The 12,914-nt window shown below is 36.9% G+C and overlaps 1 protein-coding gene across 6 annotated transcripts in view; it reads right to left on the bottom strand.

Annotated features, from left to right (window-relative positions):
* The window catches only part of LOC131059911 (lipid phosphate phosphatase 2), a 95,064-nt gene that overhangs the window by 28,242 nt on the left and 53,908 nt on the right, over window positions 1-12,914 (bottom strand). For all 6 annotated transcript variants that reach the window (XM_057992978.2, XM_057992976.2, XM_057992977.2 and 3 more), the window contains 2 exons: window positions 3,465-3,653; window positions 3,301-3,360 (listed from right to left, as the gene is read on the bottom strand). In XM_057992978.2, coding sequence (XP_057848961.1) covers window positions 3,301-3,360; window positions 3,465-3,653 — 249 coding nt within the window. The remainder of the gene's footprint in view (window positions 1-3,300; window positions 3,361-3,464; window positions 3,654-12,914) is intronic.

Genomic DNA, 12,914 nt, shown 5'->3' with positions numbered 1-12,914 from the left:
AAAAGATTAGGAGATATATCAAACTATATCACTCTTAAAGTTTGGACTTTGCATCTGCTCTAACTGAATTGTCGCGTGGTTATTCACATTCTGTTTCAGAAGGCATGTATACTTATTCTATTTATGGACTCTAGTTTTTAAGCATTTGCTGCCCACTCCAACGTTGTACTAGCCATCTTGTAAGTAGTTGAGCAAGTCTTCATGCACTGATGTGCGTTGATATCATAATGAACATTTTTCTTACAAGCAATAACAATAAAGTCAGCCCGTTAATGGGCTTTCAAGGGTTTATCCTTCGTTTACTAATGAAAAGATAATCTCATGGTCTCCTCCAGACTAGAACTGGATCAAGATAAACTTTGATGGTGCAACTTGTGGCAACCTTGGACCTTCAAGTGCGGGTTGTATTGCATGAGATGAAAAGGGTTATATCTTAGCCAAGGGAATGCAAAACATTGGCAGGAACACAAATAATGTGGCGGAAGCTAACGCTGCACTCTTTGCAATACAATTGGCCGCAAAATTGAGAGTGGCCAACCTTCATTTAGAGGGATACTCCCAGATTATTATTCATGCAATTTTAAAGGGAAGTGATGATAATTGGAAAATAGATCATGGCATCCAAAGCATTAGGCGACTTCTCTCATCCTTTCAAAATTTCATAGTGACCCACATCAAGAGAGAGGGCAATCGAGAAGCGGATGAATGTGCCATTTTCACTTTCGAACTCCAAGAGGGTAAAACACAAATTCACCTGTTTGGCCCCAACGGTAAGGTGGTTGAAATCTTTTGAATTCAAATTTTGGCGGAGGGGATGGATAGCTAAGCTTCGATGGCGGAGATAATAGACATTTCCCTTTTCTATGTTTTGGCTTAAATCGATGGGAAAGGACTTTGCCATTAATGCAAAGTTGATGGTGGGATGCTTGTGTGATCAAGCATATCTAGCCCAAATCTGCCGATATACATGTGAACTTGAGACTCATCTCCCGAGAAGTTTTGGTGGCACATTTCTCGGCTGAGGTACGAATTGGTAGGTGGAGGTGAAATTTGGGTGGCCACCTTCAAAGCAATGTGCTTCAGGATGTCATGACCATTTAATGGATTTTGCCATGCTGGAATTTACGGCTAAAGTCGAGCTGGACATAAATCTTCATACACTTGGCATTGATTTCCTGGTTGGCAAAAGGTACGATTGGCTTACCGTCCATAAGAAGAAGGTGGCGAAGTTTTTTATCATTAATTTCAAAGCGAAATTGTTGAATCCATGGGTAAGAGCTCTCTCAACGGAGCAAGATGGAGGCAAACTTTTCTTTAACTACTTCGAAGCGAATGCTAGTGTTCTAGGTGTTGATATTAATTAGGGAAGGGCGGATTCATATTGCCTTGGGCAACATTGGAATCCGCCCAAATAAGGGATGGCCCCTTTTCCCTCCAACGTGGCCCTATCCCCCACGCTATATCAAATAAACACTCAGCGTGCTATCCAATAGGGCCGACCCTATTAACAAGGCAGTTAAAAGGAAATAATTAAAAGTTTAATTATTGGAAAAGTCGACCTAGTTAAGGAGTTCGCTCCATATAAATAAAAGATCAAGATTCATTTGTTATTCACTCAAGTCAATTAGCTCCTTCATCTTATGCGAAAATCTTCATGCTTGCCTAAGTGCGAACTTCAGTCATCTGCAACTATAGCAACCTTCATCTACCATTAGGAGGTGCGAAATTCATCTTGAGGTGTTGGCAAAATTCAGTGAATGCACAGCGAACTGATTGGAGGTCTGCCATTCATACATGTACAGCGAATTACTGGAAGGACTACCATTTATGTATACAAAGTGAACTGCTTCAAGGACTGCCATCTAGGTTATACACAGCGAATTCCTTGAAGGCCTACAATCTAGGGTAAGGGATCTATCCTTCATATGACAGCAAGTGATTGTTGAAGGCAGTCACCTCATACCTCTTGTGATAGCAACATCTGAACCTGCAAATACATGAGATAAGTGTTGTAATGATTACATAACTATAATCCATAATCAGATCTAAGGATCTTTTCTGGCTGGGTTTTTCCTACTAGGAGGTTTTCCCAGGGTACCTGTATCTTGCTCTCAATTTGTTCATTTCTATGTTGTCATTTTCTTTCAGTTAAACAAACTAATTAGAAACTAAATCTAAATTCTAAGTTATGTCAATCTGAAAGTGTTAAAATTAACACTAGGGATTGATCTCAGATGAGCAGCTATCCAACATATTCAAGTTTGAAACAAAAAGATTTCTTGACTCGGGTCAAGATTGTTTTCGGCAATGAATACCTAAGTACTCCATACAAATACCGATGCAAAGCAGACATTGCATCTATGTTTGTTGCATGGTGCTTTGAGCTAGAGACGAAAGAAACTGCCAGGTGGCTGGTTGAAAATTGCCTTAGAGAAGAATGGCGGGGGGTTTTGAAAGTTTGATAGCAACGGCACACGAAGGGAAAGGCTTTGTATGCCCTGGGGGTGCGTGGCTTCAAGTGAGCGAATTCATTCCTCCATTGCACCCATTTCTCATCTGGAGTGCAAATTGTAATAAGGAGGTTCATAGGGCGTCTACCCAAATTGGTTTCACGGAGGTAAAGGATGTTTTGAAGGTTGTGGAGCCTCATTATCTTCATTGGGAGCTGTAGAAATGGGGACGTCACAGTGAGCGTTCCCCTCATGCATCTGAAGCATCCTCCTCACGCCGCAAGAGAGGAAGACTGAGGGGCTTGAAAAAGAAAGCAAGGCTAACCATTTGGATTGGCTTCCCTCCAAAGCAGCACGCAGAGGCAGGACCTTCCAATACTACAGTCAAGCAGGGGCAATCTCCTCGTAACAAAGGCAAGGATATAGTGATAGCAGAATGAATCTGTTTAGCAATGCTTTTTGTATGCAGTAGTCGATTATGTTAAACAATGGTAAACAATTGGATCTATATCTATGTTTATATATGTCTATAGCTATGGGGGTGTTAGGATAGAACGGCAACATGGGGGGTGTTAGGACATGAATACTTTGGCAGATAGTTATGGGAGATTTTCAGAATTTCGGCTCCTTCATGAAATCTGTAAGACTCTATTTCTTAATAAATACAAATATAACAATTACTGATCAAAAATAATAATAACAATAAAGTCAGTCCTGAAATGCATTTTCGGTTCCCTTAAAGTAAGCATATGCTTTGACTGTTGACATGCTAATAATAATCAATGATAAAACAAACAAATAAATAATGATCATATATACACAAATAAAAATAGACAAAAGGGGTCCTCACCATTTAAATCATATGGTGCTGGAAAGAACTGTCGATAACATAGTGTCGCAATAACCATTCCTGAGAAGCAAGTAATTTCAAAGAATATAATGCAAGGTCTGACACAAGATGTTTAAAAATACATAACCAATAAATATATGATGACCAAGACAAAGAATGCCAACCTATAAGACCTCCTGCAAACACATCTTGCCAGTGATGCCAATAATCATCTACTCTTGACACACCAACCAGGGCAGCTGCTAATAGTGGAAGGAAAATGATGCAGAGTTTGGAAGCATGACCTTTTCTGTCAAATAAATTAATTTTTCCAGCAAGATACCATGATAGAAATCCTAAACCAGCAAATGCCCCTGCAATATGAAATAAATGCAATAAATAATAATCTAGTGTATTTAACAACAAATCCAGTACCAGAACCGAACTAAAAATTAAATTTTCACCCAGTTAACTCTAGGAAAGTTACTCATATTCTCACAATGATTCTATTAAACAAGAAAGCACTTTAAGTAGTACACGAGTTAACAAAAAATGTAGAAAACAATAAATTTAACAACAAAACCAGTAGCAGAAACAAACTAAACATTTAATTTTCACCCATTTGACTCTGGTGCAAGAGCACCTTGGTCATCTTTGCGTCAACAACATACATAAAGGTCTAAAGTTGAGTTTCGTGTTTCTTCATATGTAATAATGTCCTCTGGGACCATTTTTGATGTATATGAGTCATGTAGGGTCCAGGTGTGGAGTTTTGTCAAGTTTGTCAAAATGTATAGCCAAGTGATAATGTTGCATTCGATGTAATTGTGATGTATTTGGAAGAACCAATGGTCACAAGTTGAAAAGTTGGTTATGAACGTTGGTTTCCATGTTGGTTGGTTGGAAAAACATATAACTTTGCCTCTTTGACTCGAGGCAAGGGTTGTTGAGTTGATTTGGAAGGAGAAACAATAAAAGTAAGCTTTGTTTTCCTGCATTATTCCTGGTTTTTCTCTGTTGCAGCGTGAATAGCATGCCTGTACGGAGGAGTTATGATCTCAAACCGGTGGCATTGGAAAGAGCATCGAATCCCCTTTAATTTGGCACTGGTTTCATAAGATTTCATTTTGTTCGGTGCATTTTACAGCAACATTTCTGAAAACAATCCAGAAACCCTTGTTTCAAGGGTTTGAAGGCAGAAATATCAATGAATCTCCATTCCATCGTTGCCAACTTCCCCAAAACAGTGGGATGGATGGGCTAGGGGTATTCCAGATGGGTTTTGAAGCATTTTTGCAGGTGATGAAGTTTGAAGCCCTTTGAGCGAGTTTTAGTTAACATCTTCATGTGTTAGACTTGCGAGTATTGGTAGAAGTGTGAATTTGTTATGTAGCACTAGGACAATGAAGGTAGATGTTAAAATCCACTTCCTTGGGCCCTACGTGATGTGTCTCACACTGTGGAGTTGAGTTTTTAAGTTTGGCATTTGAATCTTTGGCACTTGTTTTGGAAAAGTGGCCTAATTACGCCTAATTGCCAAAATACCAGTCAAAAACAGAGGGGCACTTTCTGAAACAACCCCTATAACAGGCTTGACATGTTGTAGGCAAGCCAAATGGGTATCCATAAATGCCCTTGTTTTGTCCTGATTCTGTTTGTACAAAAAGTTATGCCTGAAACAACAGTATTGTAGGGCTACTAGGAGTTTGGCCTGGTTGTGAAGTGTCTCACTACCAAACTTGTTAGAGATCTATACCAATGCATGGAAGGTGTTTGTCTTGATGCCATAAGATGTTTTAGAAGCCTGCCCTTGAGGTATTGAATCAGTTGGAAGCCTACACCAGATTTGTGCCCAAACCAGCCTATTGCTAAGAAGCCTAGTGAAGAGATGGGTGAGTTGGGAGAAAGATTTACACTTTGGGGTCTTGTGAGCCTTTTAGGTGATTGATTCATGTTGTTTTGTGAAGTTGTTGACCTGCTCTGCATCAGACTCTAGGAAAGAACTCATATTTTCAAATAATGATTCCAAAAGCAAGACAGAATTTCAAGTAGCAGTTTCAAACTAAAATAATCCATACAGAAAAATGGAATATGTGTTATGTTTATATTCTTCTAATTAGAAAAATTCAATTTATGTGTATTAAACCAAGGAAACTGTTTCAACATCAAGACATTGGATAAGAAAATAGTTCCCACAGACTTTAAATGCAAATCTTATTCCTCCAGGAGCTTCAATGTGTTTTCAGAGTCTCCAAAGTAAAATTAGATTAAGCAGTATACCAAGCCCCTTGTAAAGACGGGCAAAACAAACTAAATAACTCACTATTGGGGGAAGCCAAGATTTAACTCAAGGAAAAATAAATACACAAAAGTTTATGTCTATCTTCAATGTGATAACTAATAGCCTTTCTAGTTCAAGAACATTCTTCTGCCTTTCTAATTTGAACCATAAGGAAGATAATTTAAAGGATAGTTTGCCTTAGAGACCATATTTCTTATAGTTTGTGCTCATTTGCTGGGGCATACAAACATGGAACAAGACTCTCTGATACCAATGTACAACAGTGCAATCTCTTTGAAGATATGTCTTGCTTGCTTCTTACACTTCGGTGTTATTCCTTTTATAGTGGTTTAGCAGAAAATGAAAAAACTAAACATATAATGTGAAATTGAAATCTGAAATAAGAGGTATGCAACAAGTGTGCCCTCAAGAAATGAGAGGATCTGTCACATTATGGAAATCATAAAAGCACAAAATTTCAGAAAATTCAAAAAAATATCAGAACTTAATATATTTACTTTTTAGTTCATGATTTTGAGATGGTCCTTTGGGGGTCATTTTGCTTTGTCAAATCCTTCATAGATTTTGTTTTAAATTATCTGGGAAACATGAAGGAAATGCAAACTCAACAAGATGAGCTAATATTTTTTTGTTTCTTTTTCAATTAATGTTGTCTCATGCACCACTTGACTAAATGTCCTCCCTTGAGTATCTCTTGGAGTTGGACCAAATATGAAAAATATTTTCCAAATCTAGCTCCTAATAGAAAAGTTTCCTTGATAAAAGACCTAACCTGCCTTAATATAGTGAAATTTGTTTTTGTATCTCTTTTCTCTATGTCAGCTATCTGCTCTATTGTATTTGGTTTCACACAATTAGAATTCATCTTTATAAGCTTCAAAAGCGCTGCCACATCAGATCTTTCCCATATGGAGGAAAGAATGGCCTGAAAATTTCCACACTAAAAATAGGGTGAAAAGTAAAACGAAGATAGGTTGGGAGGTTGAGTTCAAAGGCATCTTCCCCCACCTCCTTGGTATTGATCTATGTCCTGTATTTTAGAGATTTAGGTTTTATATTCAACCCTTTTAGTCTCTTCTTCTATAAAACAACTATACCTTGTTACCAACTTGATATTAATGCAAAACCTTGTGCTAGTCAAAACAGAAATTACTCAGCATTGATCTTCAACAGAATGTTGTGTACCTAAAACTAGATATGGTGAATATGTTCAGCAAATTTTCCTACTTTGACAAGGTCTTTTTGTATGTGGGGAGGCTTCTAGGAGGCCAAAGGTAAGGCTCTGTCATTTGGGACCAAGCATTGGAACCCAAGACACTTGAAAGAGATTGTGTAAAAGCAAGTTGTGAGAAGCCCAGTTTGTGAATTTGCAGGATTATGGTAGATTCATCTACATTCGTGGATGTTTTGAATGATACATCCTATGTAGTTGAAAAATCATGTGATTAACTACATTCATCTATCTATTTGTTTGCAAATGAAAAGCAATCAACTTGGAAAATTTAGAAATCATTCATGGACCAGAAAGTGGACCTAAAGATATTCAAAAAGCTATTGACCTTGTAGAAATACAAATTTAACCCACATTCTTGAAGATTTCATCAATGCTCTCTAAGGAAATACTCTTCCTAAAAGGTATCTATCTTGGAGAACTTGTCAACCACAACATAAACACAATGATGACCATGATTTGGTGTGGGTTGTCTTGATCATAGTTTGAAAACTCAGACTCGGATTCAACTCAGCAGCCCAAAATTTTGACTTGGACTCGTGACTCAGCACAGGCTCAAGAAAAAACTCCGCAAAAAAACTTCATAATTACACAAAAAAAAAGGAAATTAATGCATTTAGATAGCCTAAAAGTCTACTTTGACTATCAATTTGTTATAATTAAAAAAAATTACACGTCATATGATCCTCAAACTCTAAAAACTTAAAATTTCAAAGTTTCAAAGTCAAACAATACATTGTAATACAACAAAATTATAAATAATAAATGTATAACAGTATTATAACTGTTTACATATGATAATATGTCAAAATGAAAACAACCACCAAGTACAATCTAAATCTTCGACTTTCCCTCCTAGTGTAACTTTAATTTTTCAAGTCTTGAACTAGAAGCTAAGTCAATATCAAAATGATGATAGATTGTTTCTTCAAAAGTGTCTTCGTTCTCCTCCATTACATCCAATTTTGCTGCTTTTGTTTGATGATTTGATCAGCTTTAAATCCTTAAAAAAATTATTCTCACATCATCTTCTTGCTATGTTGATGCTTAATTGGGTGAAATGAGCAGATAAGAGCAAAAAATGACCAAAAACAAGTTGAAAATTCACTTAAAAAAGCATGGCTATTATGTCCAAGCATCAGATAGAAGAGTCTGAGGCTCAAGACTCAAGAGTACGAGCTTGAGACTTGGAGAGTCTTGGAGTATGACTCAATCGAGTACTCTCCAAGACTCGGCCAGGCATGGGAGTTTGGTTGACTCAACTCAGCCAATTCAAGGACTCAAGAGTTTGCAGAGTTTTGTAGAGTACTCGGAGAGTCTTTAAACTATGACTCTTGATACTAAATCCATTGGGAGTAATTCATAAGGATTCTTCGGCATTGACAATGGACTATATAATCCTTTGTTGATCATTGACCTGGCAAGGAGCTACATACAATATGTTGGATATCTAGAAACCATGTTAATGAATTTTAACTATAATAGACAACTAGGTGCTTATTAATGAGGATATAACCATGTGTTGAACAAAAGCATTTCTCAATCTCAAATGACTTAAAAATATAAGGGAATGACAATTGGCAATGAGCAAAACCGATTCCCTTGCTTAGCAAAGCATGTTATTATGCCCCAATCCAAATAAATTTTGCCTAAGCAACTCCTTTGCCACTTGATTCCAAGGTCATCAATGTGGGAAATCCCTAGCTTGTGATAGAAATGTATTCAACGAAGGAAGATGCAAATCTCTTTGAGGGTCCTAGCAGAGCCAACCTTCAATTAATCGAATCTTTTCTAGCTTCATCCCTATCAACAATGTAGCCTCGATATTAGATCCCCTCCATGCCAAACAAACATTTGTCTAGGTTGCAATATAATTTTTGTTCACATAAAATGTGGGGAACTCATTGAGCATGATCCCACACAAAATGGCCTCAATGCTTCCTCAATAGAAACCTTGGTCACACTAAACAACTCCTTGTGAATAGGTACATACATGTCTATTCAAAAGGAGAAATCTTTTATTCAATATAGTACACATATATCTCCTCACCATCCTCATGGGGACGGACTTTATCATGTGTTGCAAAACCACATTTTTCGCCACTACTCTCACTAGTAACCAATACATTGTTTGTCTTCAACTTGACATCTAAAAAGTCTTTTTGCTCGCTGCACATAGTTCATCACAATGGACCTCATTGTTAGCAATAAAAGCACACAAAAAAAATCCTTTCATGCATTGGTAGAAACTAAAGAATGGGATTGAGAGGAAATGGTGTTGTTTCTCAAGTTGAGGGCATCACATCATATTATCGATCATATACTGAAAATTGAAGTAATTACATACTAAAAAATCGAAAAAAACTTATGACAAACTATCTACAATTGCTTATTACAAACAAGTGTACATATACAATTATTTTAATATTAATCTAATATTTTAATACCCCTCTTAACGACTAAACCAATAAAAACACCAAGCTTGTCCCTAATTTTGAGAAAATAGATAGGACCAAAAGGTTTAGTCATTAAAATAGCAAATTGCTCTAGAGAAGTGCAGAAATGAAGAGAAATGCTTTCACAATCCACCAATTGTTGACTATAGTAATGATGAACTTGGTGTGTTCAGTTCAAGCATGATAGACTAGATTCTTCACCAACTTCAATACTCCCTAATTATCACAAAAAGTGGAGTATGTTGATAAAGCCAAAAATATATCAAAATCCTTCGTAACCAAATTGCTTCATAGTTAGCACTCCCAATAACTTTATATTCAACCTCAATGGAAGATAGATCTATGGTTGTCGAAGCTCACTTCGGCGTGAAACCACTCCTAAAACCAAAGAGAAGATGTACCAAGAAGTAGACCACAAAGTATCAACTAATCTTGTCCAATCAAGTTTGTATATCCAATTAGTGCAAAATTTATTGTCCTTTAATAAAATCTGTCAAAGTCAAGAGTACCTTTGACATACAACAAAGCTCACTTTGAAGCTAACCAATGAGAAAGCTTTCTTCTTTTTGACAAAATTTGAAAGAGATAGCTAATAACAAAGAAACCATCTAATCTAATGGATGTAAGATATATAAAGCTACCCATCAACCATCTATAGAAGATGAGTTACAATCTATCATCCCAAAATGCTCCAAAATATTTGTAACATATTTGATTTGAACCATGATGATGCAATGATTAGACTATCAAAACTCAACCACTTGGCAATAATGTAGAAGGCCTGAATCCAACATGTCAAAATCCGCACGCAATTCTAATTTTAATCATCAAACTGCAATATCTATGCTTCCTATGATGGCAAGCTCATCAACACATACAATAACAATCATGATATCATTATCATTGCTTTTCACATAACAACTTGGATTAAAAAGACTCCTAAATCCAAGACCTTTTAGATGTTTATCAATTTTGAGATACTATGCTCAAGGCGCTTGCTATAGTCCACACAAGGACTTAATCATTTGCAAACCAAATGTTCATGAACAAGAACTCAAAAACCCTCAAGTTGCACCATATAGTGTTGACGTGTATTTTGTACACCATCAAACACAGAATAAAATACCCAAGGGTACCTTATCCTCTCTTGAGTAAAGCGTCTGATTGCTGAAGATATCGCGGAAAAGGATCAATCAGGATGACTCCAAGGTTCTTCGTTGTAGGATCTCTACGTGTGGATAAGCTCTCTGTGGTATGATGTGATTTTGCTGGAATCACAAGGGGACTTACATTTGATGATTGAACGTCTGATCTGCTTTGAATATTGCTGGAACACAGGCTCTTGCTAGCTTTGATTTGAAAAAAGGAAAAAAGATGAGGGCGAGGAAAGGATCTAATCCTAACACTAAGAATGTAAGAGCAATGAATGATCTTTGATGAAATTCTAACTAGGTCTTGTTTTGACATCGCAGGACCATCTCCACAAGGCTAGTGCGATCTTCGAAGGAAAGCTTTATGATGTTCAAATCATCACTACAGGCATAGACACCATCAAGCTGATGCATATCAATGAAGAAGCGACAATTGAAGTTGAGCTTAAGTTGAACGATTCCAGTTGACTACGCAAGGCAAGTCTGCAATCAACAAACTGCTAGTAGTATGGATATGTGAATTTCACCATCAATCAAGCACATTTCTTCCACTCATCTAATAACATGAAATCAAATATGAGAAGTATAGAGACCATGCAAATTGTCGAATCGACCCATAAATTTCACCATTTCTTCAATGAAGTTACAAGTCTTTTACAACAACATCTTGGCAACAATCCTTGCCTTCTCTCTCTACTCTACTCTAATTGCTATTCTAATCACCTTCTAACTACTCTCTATCTGTCAGGGCTTCCAACTTTTTCTATATCTAATTGCTTTTACAAAATGAAATGCCAGGGCTTATATAGTGCCCACAATACAATTTGATGGGTAAGATCAATTTGAGATCAATGGCCCAGATTCAACAATAAAAACCCTAATTAGGGTTTGTTACAACCATTACATAACATTTAATGCTTGACCAATGATAAAATTGTATTGCTTGGACACATGTCCTCTCTGGAAAATTCAACCAATGAATAGCCGGGGTAGGTACATCGGAGTTTGTGCCACCTTCCATGAGTTAGGTACATTGAATTTGGACATGCTGAGGTGGACCACACTGACTGGAGAAGTGATGACTAGGATGCCACCTCATTTGACACTTGGTTGATACTCAATTTGGTAACATTGAGAAGTTAGCCTTAATTAATTCTTTTGGAACTATCTACTTCTTCAACGAACCCTTTTCTCTGACTTCTTGTGTCCTTGATTTGCAGGATGATGATGTACCTCGCCTTGGAACGCTGGATTGGAAGAGGTCGTCCTTGTCGATGCTAGGCTGGATCGAAGAAGGTCGTCCTTGTCCTTGCTTGATCATCCTTGATCTGGCTTGATTTTCCTTGAGGAGAGTCTTCCAACTTGTAGATCTTTCGAGCTTGGGAGTCGCCATCTTGATACCTACACAACATTTCACAATTAATAATATATCTTGAAGTGTAGAAATTAGGATTCAAAAGGAAGATTTAAGATTTTAATTAGGAAACTTCATGATAAATCTTGAGTTATCATTTCCTAATTTAGGATTTTCAAAACAAAACGCAAAATTTAAATCTTCAAAAAAAAAAGGGTGCCAAGGTGATTACGCCATACCTCCACTTGGGAATTAATTCTAAAAAATGATGCAAAAATAAGGTGAATTTGCTAGGCAAAATGTAGATCAAGACTTCCTTTAGCAAAATGCGCCTCCTTTAGTCTTCACAAGCATCAACTCCACCACCTTAAGTCTTCAACACTTGAGGAAAATTCGCTCCAAATAGGCCAGCTTTCGCACTTCTTTGCCCTCCAAATCGCACTTGAAACAATGAGTGAATGATTTGAATAATGAACAAACACACCCAAATATATAGAGCGCTCACCATTTCACCTCCTCATAGGCCGACTTGATGAAAATAGGCCAAAAAAATAAATAAAATTAAAAAGGAAGAGGCCGACTCAATAAAATAATGAAAATGATACCTCAAGCGCTCTCTAAATTAATTTTAAATGCCTTAATAATAATAAAAAAAAATCGATTTTCTAAGGCTTAAAATTAATTATTAAATGCTATGCGCTTTTATTAAATGCCAATTTAATTAATTTTCCTTTTTCAAAAATCTCGAAGTTGGCAAATTTGGCATTTCATGTGATTTGGAGGATATCAACGTTGGGATATTGCAAAATAAAGAATGCACATGTTAAGCGCTCTGGTCCCTTGGAGAGGGACGGGAGCACTTTTTCATTTTTAGGCTAGGATTCTCAATTTTTGAAGTCAAACCTTTGTTCACCATGCTTTAGAAGATTCTTCCCATCTCATACAACGTTGCCTTAGCATAATCTCGGAGGGAATTTGTTGTTTTCAAAAAAAAGTGGGACGGTCCTTCAGTGAGGGACGGGAGCACTTTTGAGTCCATTGCATGAATTCTTGATCATATTAATCTTCAATTTACCCTCAAGGCGTAGAATATCACATTTCACACCATCTTGAGCCTTGGTAATAAAAATATCATTTCAAA

This window comes from Cryptomeria japonica, chromosome 1 (genome assembly GCF_030272615.1).
Source record: "Cryptomeria japonica chromosome 1, Sugi_1.0, whole genome shotgun sequence".
Classification (NCBI taxonomy): Eukaryota; Viridiplantae; Streptophyta; class Pinopsida; order Cupressales; family Cupressaceae; genus Cryptomeria; species Cryptomeria japonica.
The sequence above is the reverse complement of the archived record's forward strand: the minus strand, read 5'-3'. Positions and strand labels throughout refer to the sequence as shown.